The sequence below is a fragment of the Lottia gigantea genome, assembly GCF_000327385.1.
Source record: "Lottia gigantea unplaced genomic scaffold LOTGIsca_4, whole genome shotgun sequence".
Classification (NCBI taxonomy): Eukaryota; Metazoa; Mollusca; class Gastropoda; family Lottiidae; genus Lottia; species Lottia gigantea.
The window spans coordinates 2,658,852-2,677,700 of NW_008709379.1; the positions used below are offsets into that span (position 1 = coordinate 2,658,852).

Below are 18,849 nucleotides of genomic sequence, written 5' to 3' on the forward strand. Positions count from 1 at the left end.
GTTGATGCTTAAAAAACTGTAGTTTTCAATTAAAAACAAGGGGTGCGCCCAATCCATATACTCATGTACTACTATCATTATTGAAAATAATTGATCTAAATATTATTGAGATAGCAAAAAATGGAGCTATTATTATTGAAAATAATGATTTAAATGATATTGAGATAGCAAAAGATAGTGCTATTATTATTTAAAATGATAGATTGAAACATTATTGAGATAGCAAAAGATAGTGCTATCATTATTGAAAATAATTGATCTAAATATTATTAAGACAGCACAAAATAGAGCTATTATTATTAAAAATAATGATTTAAATGATATTGAGACAGCAAAAGATAGTGCTATTATTTTTGAAAATAATTGATTGAAATATTATTGAGACAGCAAAAGATAGTGAGAGCAAAACTAAAGGCTTTGAGAAATAGCTACACAAAAGCCAAGAAGAAACCGTCTCCTTCGAATTTCTTTTGTTTGTGTTTTAAAATTAAACTCATTCTGTTTTTAAATGAGTTAATTTAATGAAGAAATCTATTGAGCAAACAAGTATATGAATTAGGCCACCAACCCTCGGTTTTTGCTTGAAAATTATAGTTTTTTTAAGTGTTAACACGAAGCAGCGGTAGTGCTAGGAAGAATGCGAGTAAACGGACAAATTGGTTGCTTGAAAGGTTTCAGTTCCTAGCCCCTCACATAGCAGTAAGGACGTCTGTTTCAAGCTTAAATACATGTACTGTAAGTTCCATTAATAGTTAATAGTTTACAGTTCTATCATGCTGTCCTGCCATGGTACGGATCCAACCTTTGATTGGAAATATGCGGTTACACGTTCACGTTGGTCTTTGGCGTTTTTGTGGCATTTCTGTCCATGCAAGGAACCATTCCTGTTAATAATGGGTCATTCCTCCATGATCCCGCTGTTACTCTTTTCTGGTTATGATTTTCAATATCTCGTACACTAGTGTATGTGTGTTTCTTTTTTTCCACCATATAATTGTGAAGACAACAAGCGGCTAAAATCAAATACGTAACCTTTTCCGGGTTCAGAGTGATTGTTGTAACAAACACCCTAAATCTATTGGCAAAAATGCCAAAAGCATTTTCAACAACACGCCTTGCACGAGATAACCGATAATTCAATATATCTTCTCCTTGCTAAGGTGTCGATGTTGGTAGGGTTTCACCATGTTTAGATTCATTGGAAAATCATCTTGTCTCCAATCATATGATAGCTTACTTTTTCCTCAATCGTATCATCAATATTAGCTGGTGGTGGTATGTTAAGGGTGTTTTCTGAAACAGCCTTTTTAAGAACAGAATCGTTGAAGACACGTGCATCTCCTGCCCGACCTGCTGTTCCGGCATCAACGTAGATGAATTTATAATTTGCGTCAACCAGAGCCAAGAATAAATGAGGAATAAGGAATTTAACGAAACATCGTATCAATGATGTATTGTATCATGCTCAAATGGGAACATTAAGTCAATATGAACCACAGATGCAGAACAGCCAATCATTTAATTCTCCATTCCCCCAGCATACACCTTGACTATCGAGCAATATGCCTCACTATGCTCAGAATTCCTGGATGCAACAGAGCCCAGAACAAACACAATCTGAATACACTAACATGCTGTCTCCACAAACAAGTTGGAGGGCTCCAAACCAACAGCATTGAATAGTTCCGAATCAGAAAATATATGACTTGATGTAGTTCGAAACCAATCTAAATTAAAATAAGATTACAGTTTGGTAACATTTTGGTTTTCTGATATTTTAGTCTACATTATAATCTACCAAAGACCTGTCTCAATTGTGTAAAGAAAACAAGGTTCTTGATAAGATAAGATCATAAGATGCTGTTATACTTCTCTACCTTAGATTTCGCTTTCCCACAGTTCAATTTGACTTTGATTTGTTGAAAATACTACCTTTGGTAGACAGTTTGATAGTTTACCATGGAGACTAATCGGTGCCTGATACCAGTTTTCATAATGAAATATCTTCCATTTATAATTGATATCTCCTATGTATTGCTTAACGATTATTTTGGGTTTCGAGTTTCATTTGTTTAGCTAATACTATAATTAAAGAGGCATTATACAAAATTTTCATTACCAAAAACGTCATAAATTATAGCTGAGAATATTTTGTTGTCTTACACGTAAGTTTACGTAAACCTTTTTATACGCCCACGTGAAATGGGGGGGGGGGGGGGCGTATATTGTCGTCACCCATGTCCGTCCGTCCGTCGGTCCGTCCGTCCACAATTGCTCTACAAGACACAATTCTTGACAGATTTTGACAAAACTTGGTATGAGTGTTCGTATTCAACCAAGGATGAACCCTATTGAAAATCAGAAGAATCGGAAAATATTCAGTATAAGTTATTGCCCTTGTTCATGAAAACGCGTTCAATTTTTAACTCGTAAACACTCTAGAAGGAACAGTTCTTGATGGATTTTGACGAAACTTTGTGTGATTGTTCGTAATCACCCAAGGATGAACCCTATTGAAAATCAGAAAAATCAAAGATATATTTAGTATGAGTTATTGCCCTTGCTATTGAAAACGTGTTCAATTTTTAGTTTGTAATAACTCTAGAAGGCACAATTCTCAATTTTGATGAAACTTGGTGTGAATGTTCGTAATCACCCAAGGATGAACCCTATTGAAAATCTGAAGAATCGAAAAATATTAAGTATAAATTATTGCCCTTGTTATTGCCCTTGCCCAATGCTGCCAGTGGGCGTATATTACCTTGCCTGGCAAGCTATCTTTAAATTGTTTTGGCGTTTAAAATGTGTTCAGTTAAAACTTTCTGTCATAAAGTTTTCAGAAATCTGAGCAACAAAATTTACCCATCAACCAAAATGCCCCTTTCAATTACCAAATCAATATTATAAGTACTTTTCTAAAAATAATTCATTTATAAAAGATTTATAACATTCAACGACTCATTATTATACCCTTAAGCAAACTCAGATGCGCGTTAGAATGGCCTTGTTTGAAAATCCCACTGCGATGTAAGAAATAATCTTTAAGAATTCTTCTTTTAGTGCATTGAATATTGCTATGCTGGTCTCTTTCCCTATCCCGGAGATCGTTCTTTCGCCCATTCGAAATTGGAACGAAAGACTTCGGAACGTTTCTCCTGAAATTTAAATCTCTCTTAATCTTTATAAATTATGAAGTTAATGGACATCATTATGGCATGTCGAAAGCAGTATTATTTTTAAAGATTACTGTTAATTGGGAATACTTGTAAAATAATAGTTTATTTTAGATTTTCCAATAATTTTCTCCATCTGTTCGAGTTCATTTCTGTTAATTTCTTTCTTCCCACAAGAAAAATGGGCCTTCGGCCCGTCCAAATTGCTTGTGCAATTCTTGACGGATTTAGATGAAACTTGGTGTGATTGAATCACCCAAAGATGAACCCTTTTGAAAATTAGAAGAATCGAAAAATATTTGGTATGAGTTATCGCCCTTGTTTTTTTAAAACGCGTTCAGTTTTTAGCTCATAAACGCTCTACAAGGATGAATTATTAACAGATTTTGACGAAACTTGCTGTTTTAATCATCGAAGGATAAACCCTATTAAAAATCAGAAGATTCGGAAAATATTTAGTTTGAGTTATTGCCCTTGTTCTTAAAATTGCGTTCAAGTTTTAGCCTGTAAAGACTCTAGAAGGCCCAATTCTTGGTAATATTATACAGTATCGCCCCAAAAAAGTTCAAAAGAAGTGTAAGACTGAAGGTTAAAAATTTCAACGACTCATTATTATACCCTTAAGCAGACTCAGATGCGCGTTAGAATTACCTTTAAGAATTCTTCTTTTAGTGCATTGTTTATCGCTATGCTGGTCTCTTTCACTATAACGGAGATCGTTCTTTCGCCCATTCGAAATTGGAACGAAAGACTTCGGAACGCATCTCCTGAAATTTAAATCTCTCTTAATCTTTATATCGATATTATAGCTTTCGACGACGATAACGGCGTAGTAACAGCGTTAATAGTAAACTTATTTCGTCTTATGAAGACGAAGAATTATTATCCATCAAAATCAATTCCATGGGCGCGACCATTTTAAGTTGTCATGTGACTATGCATGCGAAGATAGATTTACCTCTAAGCAGATAGCTTTAGTTACGCGCACACACATGCATTTGTTCATTCGTGGAAAAAATTATCAAACACGTTTGATTTTCAACTTTTCGTCATGAATTACCAAAATCTTACATAAAATTACCCGCACACGGAAGCTATCGCCTTAAGGAGAAGTGCACGAATGAATTCTGCCTGAGCTGATGGCTCGTGTGTGCGCCAGACTTTAGATGTAGAGTGAAAGAGGAGCATGTTCGTTACGTGTAAGATAGTAAGTAAGATAGTAGTAAATTAATAAATTAATTCCCAGACCATTTTTCGACCAATCATACTTTTAGTCTCAGAAAGTGGAATTTCTTTAGGAAAGCTGATCAGTAATGCTCACCATCGAAATTTGAGTCACAATTATCTGCGTATGAATGTTAAAATGACGACTCGTTAATTTAAGATACTCTGTGATATATAGAAAAGATATATAGAAATAGTGAGTAAAATGTCTAGTTTGATGTATTTTAAAGGAATTGTGTGATTTTATAAATAATTATATTAAAGACTAGAATCGACCCCCCGAAAATTGAGCAGCTGCCTTTTTAAGGTATTATTATATGTGTGTTTTGATGTTTTTAACGAGTACTACATACAACAAGGTTGAGGTATATTTTAGATATATATAAGCGATTTTGTGCAGTACTAGTACTTCTGAAGACTATTTACATATAAAAGAGCAACATCGACCCCCGAAAATGGCGAACCACGTCCTTTAAGAATTGAAAATAAAATGTTATTTAACTCTCTCTGAATCGATTTCAATTCCTTGCAATCTAATAAAGAATAGTGTTGATTTCACGCATTGCTATATGGCGTGAATAACACACCGAATCGATTAACAGTTGATTGACTTGTAACATTTCTTCCGGTAATTCGATCTGATCCAAAAACATTTTAAATTACTTAGTATTATTTTTTATCTGAATTTTCTTATTTATATTATGAAGTTAATGGACATCATTATGCGGAAACAAGGCATGTCGAAAGCAGTATTATTTTTTTTAAAGATTACTGTTAATTGGGAATACTTGTAAAATAATAGTTTATTTTAGATTTTTCCAATAATTTTCTCCATCTGTTCGAGTTCATTTCTGTTAATTTCTTTCTTCCCACAAGAAAAATGGGCCTTCAGCCCGTCCAAATTGCTTGTGCAATTCTTGACGGATTTAGATGAAACTTGGTGTGATTGAATCACCCAAAGATGAACCCTTTTGAAAATTAGAAGAATCGAAAAATATTTGGTATGAGTTATTGCCCTTGTTTTTGAAAACGCGTTCAATTTTTAGCTCCTAAACGCTCTACAAGGATGAATTATTAACAGATTTTGACGAAACTTGCTGTTTTTAATCATCGAAGGATAAACCCTATTAAAAATCAGAAGATTCGGAAAATATTTAGTTTGAGTTATTGCCCTTGTTCTTAAAATTGCGTTCAAGTTTTAGCCTGTAAAGACTCTAGAAGGCCCAATTCTTGGTAATATTATACAGTATCGTCCCAAAAAAGTTCAAAAGAAATGTAACACTGAAGGTTAAAAATTTCATACTGGTAATTGTTACTGTACTGCCAAATATTTTTATTTAAAATCAAAGCTACCAGTGGGTGTATATCTTGTTTTGATTAAAGAGGAACTGTCATAAAGTAAAAATATTAATAGTTCGCCAATAGTCCAGAAATTTTGTCCTAAAATTCCTCCAAACTTTATAAAAAAAATTATATTTTGTCTTAAAATATCTCCAAACCACTAAAATACATAGTAAAAAACAATTTCTTTTGACTAATATTGTGTACAATTTGATGTCATGACGCAAAATGCACACGTCTTATATATTTCAGATCCAGGACAGTAAAACCAACATATTTTTGTAACATTGTTTCTTCACTTCCATAACACAATTGTTGCTGCACACCCATCAGTGGCGTTTCATGCCTCCCCCCGAAAAGAGGCTGGTCCGGCTTTGACCGGCTTTGTTTCATACACCCATTACTCAGTTGTTTCATACATTCATTACTCAGTTGTTTCATACATTCATTACTCAATTATTGTTTCATACACTCATTATTCAGTTGTTTCATACACCCATTACTCAGTTGTTTCATACATTCATTACTCAGTTGATTCATACACTCATTACTCAATTATTGTTTCATACACTCATTACTCAGTTGTTTCATACATTCATTACTCAGTTGTTTCATACACTCATTACTCAATTATTGTTTATATATACCCATTACTCAATTACTGTTTCTATACACTCATTACTCAATTATTGTTTATATATACCCATTACTCAATTACTGTTTCATACACCCATTACTCAGTTGTTTCATACATTCATTACTCAGTTGTTTCTATACACTCATTACTCAATTGTTTCTATACACTCATTTCTCAATTGTTTCTATACACTCATTACTCAATTATTGTTTCATACACTCATTACTCAATTATTGTTTCTATACACTCATTACTCAATTATTGTTTATATATACCCATTACTCAATTACTGTTTCTATACACTCATTACTCAATTATTGTTTATATATACCCATTACTCAATTATTGTTTATATATACTCATTACTCAATTGTTTCTATACACTCATTACACAATTATTGTTTATATATACCCATTACTCATTTACTGTTTCTATACACTCATTACTCAATTATTGTTTATATATACCCATTACTCAATTACTGTTTCATACACCCATTACTCAGTTGTTTCATACATTCATTACTCAGTTGTTTCTATACACTCATTACTCAATTGTTTCTATACACTCATTACTCAATTGTTTCTATACACTCATTACTCAATTATTGTTTCATACACTCATTACTCAATTATTGTTTCATACACTCGTTACTCAATTATTGTTTATATACACCCATTACTCAATTATTGTTTCATACACTCATTACTCAATTATTGTATCTATACACTCATTACTCAATTGTTTCTATAGTCCCATTACTCAAGTGTTTCTATACACTCATTACTCAGTTATTGTTTATATACACTCATTACTCAATTATTGTTTCTATACACCCGTTACTCGATTATTGTTTATATACACCCATTACTCAATTATTGTTTCATACACTCATTACTCAATTATTGTATCTATACACTCATTACTCAATTGTTTCTATAGTCCCATTACTCAATTGTTTCTATACACTCATTACTCAGTTATTGTTTATATACACTCATTACTCAACTATTGTTTCTATACACCCATTACTCGATTATTGTTTCTATATACTCATTACTCGATTATTGTTTATATACACCCATTACTCAGTTGTTTCATACACTCATTACTCAATTGTTTCTATATACTCATTACTCATTTATTATTTCTATACACCCATTACTTAATTATTGTTTCTATACACCCATTACTCAATTATCATTTCTATACACCCATTACTCAATTATTGTATCTATACACCCATTACTCAATTATGGTTTCTATACACACATTACTCAATTATTGTTTATATATACCCATTACTCAATTACTGTTTCTATACACCCATTACTCAATTGTTTCTATACACTCATTACTCAATTATTGTTTCATACACTCATCACTCAATTATTGTTTATATATACCCATTACTCAATTATTGTTTATATACACTTGTTACTCAATTGTTTCTATACATTCATTACTCAATTATTGTTTCTATACACTCGTTACTCAATTGTTTCTATACACCCGTTACTCAATTGTTTCTATACACTCATTACTCAATTATTGTTTATATACACTCGTTACTCAATTGTTTCTATACACTCATTACTCAATTATTGTTTCTATACACCCATTACTCAATTATTATTTCTATACACCCATTACTTAATTATTGTTTCTATACACCCATTACTCAATTATCATTTCTATACACCCATTACTCAATTATTGTATCTATACACCCATTACTCAATTATTGTTTCTATACACTCATTACTCAATATTGTTTATGTACACTCATTACTCAATTATTGTTTGTATACACTCGTTACTCAATTGTTTCTATACACTCATTACTCAATTATTGTTTCTATACACCCATTACTCAATTATTGTTTCTATACACTCATTACTCATTTATTGTTTCTATACACCCATTACTCAATTACTGTTTCTATACACCAATTACTCAATTGTTTCTATACACCCATTACTCAATTATTGTTTATATACACTCGTTACTCAATTGTTTCTATACACTCATTACTGAATTATTGTTTCTATACACCCATTACTCAATTGTTTCTATACACTCATTACTCAATTATTGTTTCTATACACTCATTACTCAATTGTTTCTATACACATATTACTCAATAGTTTCTATACACTCGTTACTCAATTGTTTCTATACACCCATTACTCAATTATTGTTTTTATACACTCATTACTCAATTGTTTCTATACACATATTACTCAATAGTTTCTATACACTCATTGCTCAATTATTGTTTATATACACTCGTTACTCAATTGTTTCTATTCACTCATTACTCAATTATTGTTTCTATACACCCATTACTCAATTATTGTTTCTATACACTCATTACTCATTTATTGTTTCTATACACCCATTACTCAATTACTGTTTCTATACACCAATTACTCAATTGTTTCTATACACCCATTACTCAATTATTGTTTATATACACTCGTTACTCAATTGTTTCTATACACCTATTACTCAATTATTGTTTATATACACTCAATTGTTTCTATACACCCATTACTCAATTATTGTTTCTATACACTCATTACTCAATTGTATCTATACACTCATTACTCAATTGTTTCTATAGTCCCATTACTCAATTGTTTCTATACACTCATTACTCAGTTATTGTTTATATACACTCATTACTCAATTATTGTTTCTATACACCCATTACTCGATTATTGTTTCTATATACTCATTACTCGATTATTGTTTCTATACACCCATTACTCAATTATTGTTTCTATACACTCAATTGTTTCTATACACTCATTACTCAATTATTGTTTCTATACACACATTACTCAATAGTTTCTATACACCCATTACTCAATTGTTTCTATACAACCATTAATAAATTGTTTTTATACACTCATTACTCAATTATTTCTATACAACCATTAATAAATTGTTTCTATACACTCATTACTGAATTGTTTCTATACACTCATTACTCAATTGTTTCTATACACTCATTACTCAATTGCTTCTATACACTCATTACTCAACCATTACAAACTTGATTATCACATTCGGTACTCAATTTGTTTTACGATTCCGGTTCTAAACATTGTTACTTTTCAGCACATGATACATTTTTAATTGAAGATTATTGATTGACAAGTTGAATATGGATTATAACTCTTTATAAATATATAGTACACTGTCATTATATTGGTTGATAATGTGGTTCCTTTGTATTCAACGGATTGATAAAGAAAAGATAACAATTCAATTCTGGGAACTGAAAGCTCTAATCAATGCTACCTCCAGTAGAGCTTTTTCAATATGGATTTTATTCGTGCAATAACATATATTGTTTTCTTGAGACAATAACAATTTCGACAAAGGAGTTTACTTTTAATATGATGCACGTGATTCTGCATATGAAATCGTATTGTGCTAGAATTTCAGTCTAATTAAACTTAGGCCTACATCTGTTTGTTTTTTATTAAAAAGAGTATTGGTAACGTTCAAAGCTAATAGCTAATGAAACATTCGAAACGAATCTAATAAATTACAAACGGAAATTGGTTCTTATTTTAATTAGACTACAAGAATGTATTGAGCAGGTCTGTGGTCTATGGTATAGAGTATTTTGAAGCTATTTCAATAAAGTTTCGATTATTTGTCGATAGGTCTCATATTTACAACAAAAGTCGGAAACATACCTACATACCTACATACATACATACACACACCACCATATACTCACACCCTCACACATACATACATACATACATAAACTGTCGATAACTTCCCTATAACTTCAGGATAAAATCTTACACGATAAACATAAAAAAGAGCCATTCAGATACCATCGCCCATGCCGGTTGGAAACTTACGAGACTTGGATCTCTGGTTCGATTTATTTAGTCGAGCCCTAAAAACACCGATTGCCGGTCGATCTGGTAAGCCAAAGATCATTTAATTTAATTTACAAAAACCTTTTAATTTCGACTCCTTGTGGCTCCCGAGTCTACAAAAACGAGCTGATTGAAAAATTAATTCATTCCTTTTTCCAGTTCAACTAATGTAGTACTGGTACGTGTCTGGAGACGGTTCGAGGGAAAAACATTTTTTAAAGTAACTGCTAGACTCGATTGACACTAAATAACAATAATACAGTAATAGAGTCAAGCTACACACACTTACCATTCTGATTTGAATAGTTTTACTTTGGAAGGGTCAGATTGATAGCTGAAAAATTGATAAATGCATTTTCGTTGACAAGTACTGTAGGTTTTACTGAAATTTGTTGTTATAGTACTTAAGTATTAGTAGATGTCCTTGAGCAAGGTTTTGAACTCTAAAACCAAGAACATTGTGTTTCTGAGAAAATAATCCATTAGATATATAGATCCGTGTAAATGAGATCAATAAAACAAATCTATAGTATATAGTATAGATCAATTTTAAAACATCCTTTATTGAAAAAGTCGTAATAACTTATGATTACTTTTACTTTTAAACTCAGAGAGCCCTCTGGCATCCACAAGAAGATTAATTTTGAAAACTATGACAAGATTTAGAATCCATCAATATGAAAGCTAGTTTTGGAATTTTATAATTTTCAAGTAATAGCCAAAGTTAGTAAGTTGTTGAAAAGGTGCAAGGAGTCTAGATTGGGTTATTACAGATAATTTTACAAGTTTACAATATAGATGTGATCACAACTAGTAATTAGTATCAAATCAGTAATCAAATGGTACTGAAGTGGCAGTTGGTAATTTAATATAAAGTGTTCTTTTAAGATGGCATAAATTGATAAAACAATTATTGAACATTAAGGAATGTGAGCTGAATCGGACCAAATCCAATATTTTTAATTCTTTAACAAATGGGATCATTATAGATACAATAATTATTAACAATTGTCATTATTGAACTAATTTGAACATTTAGATTTGAGACTATAGTAAAGAATTCAATATCTGACATATCTTAACATTTATTCAATATACGAGTATGTGAACTTAACAAGTACCTGAATAGGAGGAAAATTTAGTGAACACTCAATATTGTGAACATTCAGAGTCAGTTACACAATTCACATAGTGAACATCGTTTCTAAAGGATTCGTGAACATACAGAAATTGTGAATATATAGTTTCAAAAATAATAACTTAAATTTTAAAGTGAACAATCATTTGACTTGTACAATAGTGAACATCATATCTGAAAACTTCGTGAACACACAAGATTCAGATCATACAATTACAGAAGTAATTTCTACCCGTGAATATTAAAGTGAACATTTATTTTTTATTACGTTTTTGATAGTGAGCATTATTTTTAAAAAAAACGTGAACATACAAGATTGTAAAAAAGAAAGTCATTTTCATTAACAATGCATCATAAATGACATTCATTGAACGTATATGATAGTAAACATGAAGTGTTGGAAAGTCTTTAATTAATTTTGTGAATGGAAATTTAAGCATGTACACTGTATATATATTCTTTATTGAGAAATATGAGTATAAGGAAATTTCAAGACCATATACCAGCTAACTAGTTGGAATAGTTCCTAGCGTCAAAAGAGACCACTGTTAAGGTTGGAATTGGAAACCATGTGTCATATTTTCTTACAATATTAGAGCACTATCAGGTTATAAATTATCTAATCTGAATACTTGATAAATATGCTCACCCATTTAAGTATTTGTGTTTGTCTGATACGTATTTTCTCGACCTATACATATGTATATTCGGATGAAGTAGGGAGCACTTTCCTCTTGTTACCATCACATAGTGGCTTTGCCGCTGACACTCTATATTACCATGATGTAACTCGGGTATATTGCGCTGTCCGCAGTACAAATATGAATGATTCGTTATCATTTCAATACAACGTTGCGTCGAAACAATGTGGTGTTCACGTAGGAAGGTTTAGAAGTGCAGTAATGCCAATTCAGGATCCAAATTTATTGATATATTGGACATATTACAGTAAGTATCATTGGCATCCTTGTACATGTATATATATAACTGGTTTTATCGAATGTCACTAGTTTTGTTCTTCGATGCCTTGGTGTTATTAGGGTATCGTTGATCAAAGATTTTCATTTGGTAAGCTGATTTGACTTATATTCTTTCCTATTACTGTATAGCTGATGATGACAGATTATCCCAGTCAGAGAAACAATCTGAATAAAATACTGTTCCAACGGTTTCGTTTCGTGTTTCTCAATGGGCGATTTCCCATGCTGTCTATGGTCCATCGTATCACGAATACGGGTTTTGGCATTGCCTTATAAACCCGTATCAAACTAAGCCCCCTATACTTCGTTTTGTTGGCATGCATGAGATTGGAGCTATTTGAATCTGACCAATCAGAATCAGATCGGTAGAACGGAAATTAGGTCCTGTAAACAAAATACAACATAGCTTTTCCGCTGCCTGTTTGAAGAGATAAGAACACATTCTTTCCAAGTAAATTTTTACCAAAAATATCAAAATTAAATCAGATTTAAGGAAATATTTTTCAATTAGTCCACGGAATACGAAATATTCACGAAACGAATATCTACATGTGCATTTCAATCAGACTGGTGGAGAAAATGGCCAGATGGGCATTCATTGCATATTTCATAAAGATAATTTATTTCTTGTAGAAAATTGTAGAGAAGATTTGGGGTACACATTTTATCCGGATGATAACACCTGTGTGAAATTTCATTCAGTTAAGAAGTCATGGATGGAAGCAAACTTAGTTTGTGATACCGAATACGGTCATATGTACCTCGTCAATTCTTTAGATAAATTCGACCTGTTGAAAACAGTTTTAAATGCAGGTAGGTCTTGTTTTAACCAAATCTGCATTTTGAGCGGATTTTAAAGAGGTTTTCTAAAAAAAATATGTGTTTAGGGGACATCAATTTGCACAATTTAAATTTTCAGTCAGACGTCTGTGGTTCCTGCAGTTCCACTTAAAATGAAGTGTTTGATGACGTCACTAATCTCAATATATAAGGCCATTCGCGATTAGTGACGTCATCAAACCCTTAGTTTTAGTGGAATTGCAGGAGGCACACACATTTGATTAAAAATTAGAATGGTGCAAATTGTGAAAACCTCTTTACATTCCTTTTAAATTTGTGATATGTGGCTATTTGTGTTTTTATACATTTGTCTGCTCCAAAATTCATTAGCCTTCAGTGCGAGAAAAACGGTTTGATACAGGGTTTAAGTTGCGTTTCTATAAATGTTTTAATAAGTATGACGAATGGAGGCGTGCTATGGACATTTGGTCGTACGTAATCCCATAATGAACATCCAGTTAGTGCTCTTGTAGTTTCATCGAACGTTTTGCTATTGTTTTCAGGTAACTAAGCCATTTCTGAATTTTTCTACATTTCAGAAGGTATAGCCAATGGGTTTTTCTATTTGGGAGGAACAGATCAATTCATGGAAGGTCAATTTTCATGGCTGGATGGTTCTACCTACACTAATTTTCAAGGTTCCCCAAATAATGAAAACGGCGAGGAGCACTGCTTTGGATATCGGGCATATGAACGTGGGCTTTATGATATAACTTGTACCAAACCACTCAAGTTTTTATGTGAAATTCCAATACTACCAAAGTAACTATTCCGCAAAATTATTACACATCAAATACATTGTATTCCATGTCTAGCTCCAGTTCACACGAGCAAACTTTTTCCATAAAAGGAAAACTGTCTGAGGTTGGGGGGTTTGATAAGTAATGATAATTATATATAAAAAAAAAGAGGAAGGTGAAAATTGGATGCTTACAGATTAACATTGCTATTACATGCATGTTATCATTACTTGATATTCGTTACCCATTTTGTTATCCAGTTTCATGATTAGCCAAAATTAAGATTGATCGCTAAGGCTAATAAGGTCCTATAAAGGTCAAGGTTTATTCCATTTTTAGAACCACAATACTGAATCAACTGACCTATTAACGTAAACTGACCAAAAGTGAAAAGTTTTTGTATTAATGTATTCTATACGAGTTGTGCTCCAACTCCAAAATTAAAATAAAAAGATACACTCATCGCATTTGCTTTGTCATAGATTTAATCATATTGTCCAGTTATGCTCTAAATTTTGAAGCTTCTACATATAATAAATCTATCTTCATAACACTGAAAGTAGGACAGTCGGAAGTGAGAATCGGTTTCGATTAAACCGGAAGTGACATAAAAGTTTGACAGATTAATTTTGTTTACTCTCTCTTTGCACCAAACATTTCAGATTGGACAAAAAACAGCAAAGTTGAAAAACAATGTGACAAATTTCAAAAGTTGGTTTACAAAAGTGCTACGAGGTTTCGATTTACAAAATCGATTAACTGCAAATGGATAATATTTTCAGATTCCAAAAATGAAAGCCAGAATAAAATCGATTCAAAAATGCGAATTTTAGAGCCAATTTTCTTCTTTTTGCATATGTTGCAATGTGCCAATTCCGGTTCTGCAAAAATGTTCCAATTTATTTCAATGACTTAGTCCTCGCTATGGAAGGTTTAGGAAAGTTTAAATGTTGCTGTAGCTATTGCAGTCAAGTTGTGTGCTCTGTGTAAATTTCGAAAAAAAATAAAAGACATTACGAAAGCAAACTCGGACCCACAGAGTCATACTAGGCAACTCTCGGTGGAATGTTGATTTAACACTTTAGAAATTGGTGGATCCATTATTCATCATAACAATATTATTGTACAGTCAATATATTGTTTTAAAATTTAAACCTGATTGGCGAGATCAGTTTTTAAACTGCTACCGTATTTTTTTAAAATTCGATTTAAAATTCATACCGATTAGATTAGTGGCGTAAACAGAGATCGGTTTGAGTCACGTCTTTTACCATCGTATCACGAATACGGTTTTTTTAAGAACGTCACACATCGTGTTGTGGGCGTGGAAATGAGAGTGGTGCAATTTAAATCTGACCAATCAGAATGGTAAAAGAGTATGGCGGGGAAAGCGGCAAAAACCTATTACTATGTAGAAATTGTTCATTCAAAACACAAATGTAGCATAATGCCATACAAAATACCTAAAACGTCTAATGCTAAAGACGAAACAAAAGAAACCTCTAATACAAAATACCGCCTACGTCTAATACAAAGGACAAAATACAAGAAACCTACAAAACCTCTTATGTACAATTGATTTTACAAACGATACTCGTTTCTGTTATTTCTAAGTAAGAACAGGGACGTAGCTAAAGAAAGATTTTGGACTTGTTGGGTCGTAGGCAAACGAACGGTAGAGGGCTTAATTTCTCATTTTAGCGAAACAAAACAAAAATTGGTGAGAAAAGTTCTATCTCTACGAAGAACTACACTTATCTGACAAGAAATGACACATTCAGCGAGGTAAAATGAAGAAATAAATATGTTTTCAAGGGAGATAATAAAATAAAAAATTATATAGGTCACAGAAAAATTAAAGAATGGCAAATAAATGATGAAAGAGTAAGAGTAGATAAATTGAAATACGAGAACTGTTTGTTTATCCCTGCAGGTGCTAAGGTTGCGAGACCTTTATAATAAAGTAAATAAAGAAGTTTAGTATGTTTTATGTGAAGAAATTTCTCATCAACTGGGCCGAATTTTCGATGGGCCTGCAGAAATTTATTAACTGTTTGATAATATTTACTGTTAGAAAATTTGTCATGGGCCGAATTTTCCATGGTCCGAAAGGCAACTGCCTAGTTTGTCTATAGATTAAACCGAATGTGGCTACAGGGGCGTATAATACTAAACATCATGATTTCCCCATCGTTTTGTAGTTTAATCATGACTTTCTTGCAGGTATATTAAATGACGATTCTAGCACAACTTGAAAACCTGAAACTCCGTTCTCCCAAATATCTTACGAATTAAAAATATTCAGAATTGCAATCTTTCATTCAACTATTTGACGTCGAAAACTACATTTTTTTGTCATAGAGACAAACCATGTCCGTTAGGCATGGGGTATTAAACATGATTAGCAGCAATCAGTGTCAAACATTAAAATATTAAGAATAGATATATGGTTGAAATGTTAACTCAGTCGTTGTTTATTAGCGTCGGTTGACTGGTCTATGATGTCCATCGAGCATGAAAAAAGACCCACTTACCTATGATTTCACTTATATGTATTTACAGATATTGTCCGTCACTAAGGAATTGTTCTGGGAGCGGTGGATTTGACCATATATAAAACTCCCATGATACCAAGCACATTTCATGTTATATAATAAATGATTCGGTTTATAGTTGCATTCCTGGCAGCAATATCGTGTTTTAGCTTTCTCTTTAAACCGACAAGAGATATTATCATTAAGAAACATCCATTGCAAGTACAAGACCGAGTCGAATATTCGTAGTTGGCTACCAGTGACTCTATTACCATAGATACTTGTTTAACCAAGTCCGTCGGTACCCATTATAAGAGGCTCCCTCACCCCATAAATATACAAAATGTAAGACAAAAATATGTAAATGAATGAAATAGCATAAAACTACAGAGGTATGGAGATATAGAGTTGCCAAAATTTAAAATACCAATGTCGTCATTATATGATATAACATTTGTGAGATGATGAGAGATTTTCATGCGGAAGGATAATTCTAAATATAGTCATGTTGTCTGCAGTGAGGGCCAAGTGGATGTTGATAAAATGAAGTGATGTACTTCAGTTTAGCTAGTTTTAAATTTTCATGGTCATGATATATTGAATTTTTGTCCTGAATCTAAGTCTTGGTCAGACTTCCATGTGAAATTTTTCAACGAGATTTTTGGGAAAAGTTATAAAAGGTTGATTTTTGAGATTTAAAGATGGGTTCCCTTATTTTCATTCTTGGAAAAATACCAGTTTGTCTCACATGTCAATAATTAATTAATAATCAGCTAAATTAGAAAAGAATTACTAGCATGATTCCAATGAATGACCGATCAAGAAAGCTCAAAAAGACTTTTTTGTTTATCCAGACTGCACATACATGGACATTTTTGATTGGTTAAAACTCTTAATTATATGCATTAAGAACGTAATGATATGATTAAGAATACGTGAAAATTCATAAGAAACACCAGTTCTTCAAATAGTTTGCTTAATTGGACACTAAAAAATAAGGAAACCAATCTTTCACATGGAAGCAGATGGCAAATGAATTACCGGAGTGTGTCCTTACTTGCTAAGAATGCTGCAGAGCATATGTTGAAAAAAAAACTAGTTGAGCAACTGGTTGCTACATGATTGTTTACTATTTATTTACATTATTCTGCATCAACAATAACTATGATATATTTCAATATACATGTAGAATATGATTTGAGATCAAATGATTTATGCACCCTATGAAATATGATCGCATAATAACATCTTATACAACCCAAGATAGAACCTACATCTTACCATTAAACGGAAGAGTAAGTCCTCCTTATACTATTTCGTCATTATCGGGGACAAATCCCACCTGAAAATTGATTTAAGATGGAAGAAAGCTTTGGAAATGTTTAGAATTTGTAGTAAATTATAAGCACACACATCAGTACTCCGTCTGTTGGGTTACACATCGATTGCTCAATGAGAAGGGCCCGGGTGAAAGTGGACCATCACCAGATGATACCACGAAGGCCATTTTTATTTGATGGCTGATCTGTAAAGAGGGTAATTAATCAATAAATGGCGAGAATATCGACGCAAAGGTTAAATATGATGATATTTGATTCCGTTTCAATGCTTCTATTAGGTCCTCAATGCCAGAAAACCAACTGGAAAACACCGAAAGGAACATAACGTACTAGCATAATATTAATGTGATCTTCATGACAACATGTAGGCTAGCGAAATGCCTTATGTGCCATTTTGATTTAAGTCGTTGATATTTGTATGTAAATGGTCTTCAGGAGTACTAGAAATGTACGAAAATCACTTAATTTCTTCAAATATATCTCAAACTGGAAATTCCTTTCCTATTTCTATAGACAGCTGTGAACGGTGACCTGTGAACAGTATAAAAAATTAGCTCAGCTAAATAATTCCCGTTTCTGAGACTATGGTACGATTTGTAAAACAAAATGACGCATCTGTCCCTTTAATTTCTGTCTATTTGATACGGAATCCTAGCAAAGTATGTAATATTTTTATCACAGATATTGCTTAATAATTCGTTGTCCAAGAAGGATTTGGCTTAACTTTCCCGGTCTTTTTAACGCTACCGTCGTACCTGTTCTGTCCACAGTTCGTTGTGACGCTTGATCGAATAACTTTTCTTTTAACTTCACTCTAGCTTTAATTTCAGCTTGTTGATGTTCGTTAGAAAACACGCTGGCTATAAAAAATACTTCACAGATCACAACCACAACCAGAAAACAGGCGAAATTCAATTCAGACCACCGAAACCCCATTCTGAAATTGAAATTGTTTTTTTTATCTTTTATATATTATTATGTAAAAAGAATTA

The 18,849-nt window shown here is 32.3% G+C and overlaps 2 protein-coding genes across 2 annotated transcripts; both read left to right on the forward strand.

Annotated features, from left to right (window-relative positions):
- Positions 1 to 8,563: 8,563 nt before the first annotated feature.
- On the forward strand, positions 8,564 to 9,442 carry LOTGIDRAFT_105510 (hypothetical protein; the record flags this gene model as incomplete). The annotated part of the gene is made up of 1 exon (XM_009059719.1): positions 8,564 to 9,442. A coding segment is annotated over one exon (879 nt), but the record flags the coding sequence as incomplete, so codon positions are not given.
- A 2,802-nt stretch (positions 9,443 to 12,244) lies between these two features.
- Positions 12,245 to 14,009, forward strand: LOTGIDRAFT_153696 (hypothetical protein; the record flags this gene model as incomplete). Its single annotated transcript, XM_009059720.1, has 3 exons — positions 12,245 to 12,371; positions 13,037 to 13,216; positions 13,783 to 14,009. 3 exons carry the CDS (start codon positions 12,245 to 12,247, stop codon positions 14,007 to 14,009), a joined length of 534 nt encoding a protein of 177 aa, XP_009057968.1.
- Between the last annotated feature and the right edge of the window lie 4,840 nt (positions 14,010 to 18,849).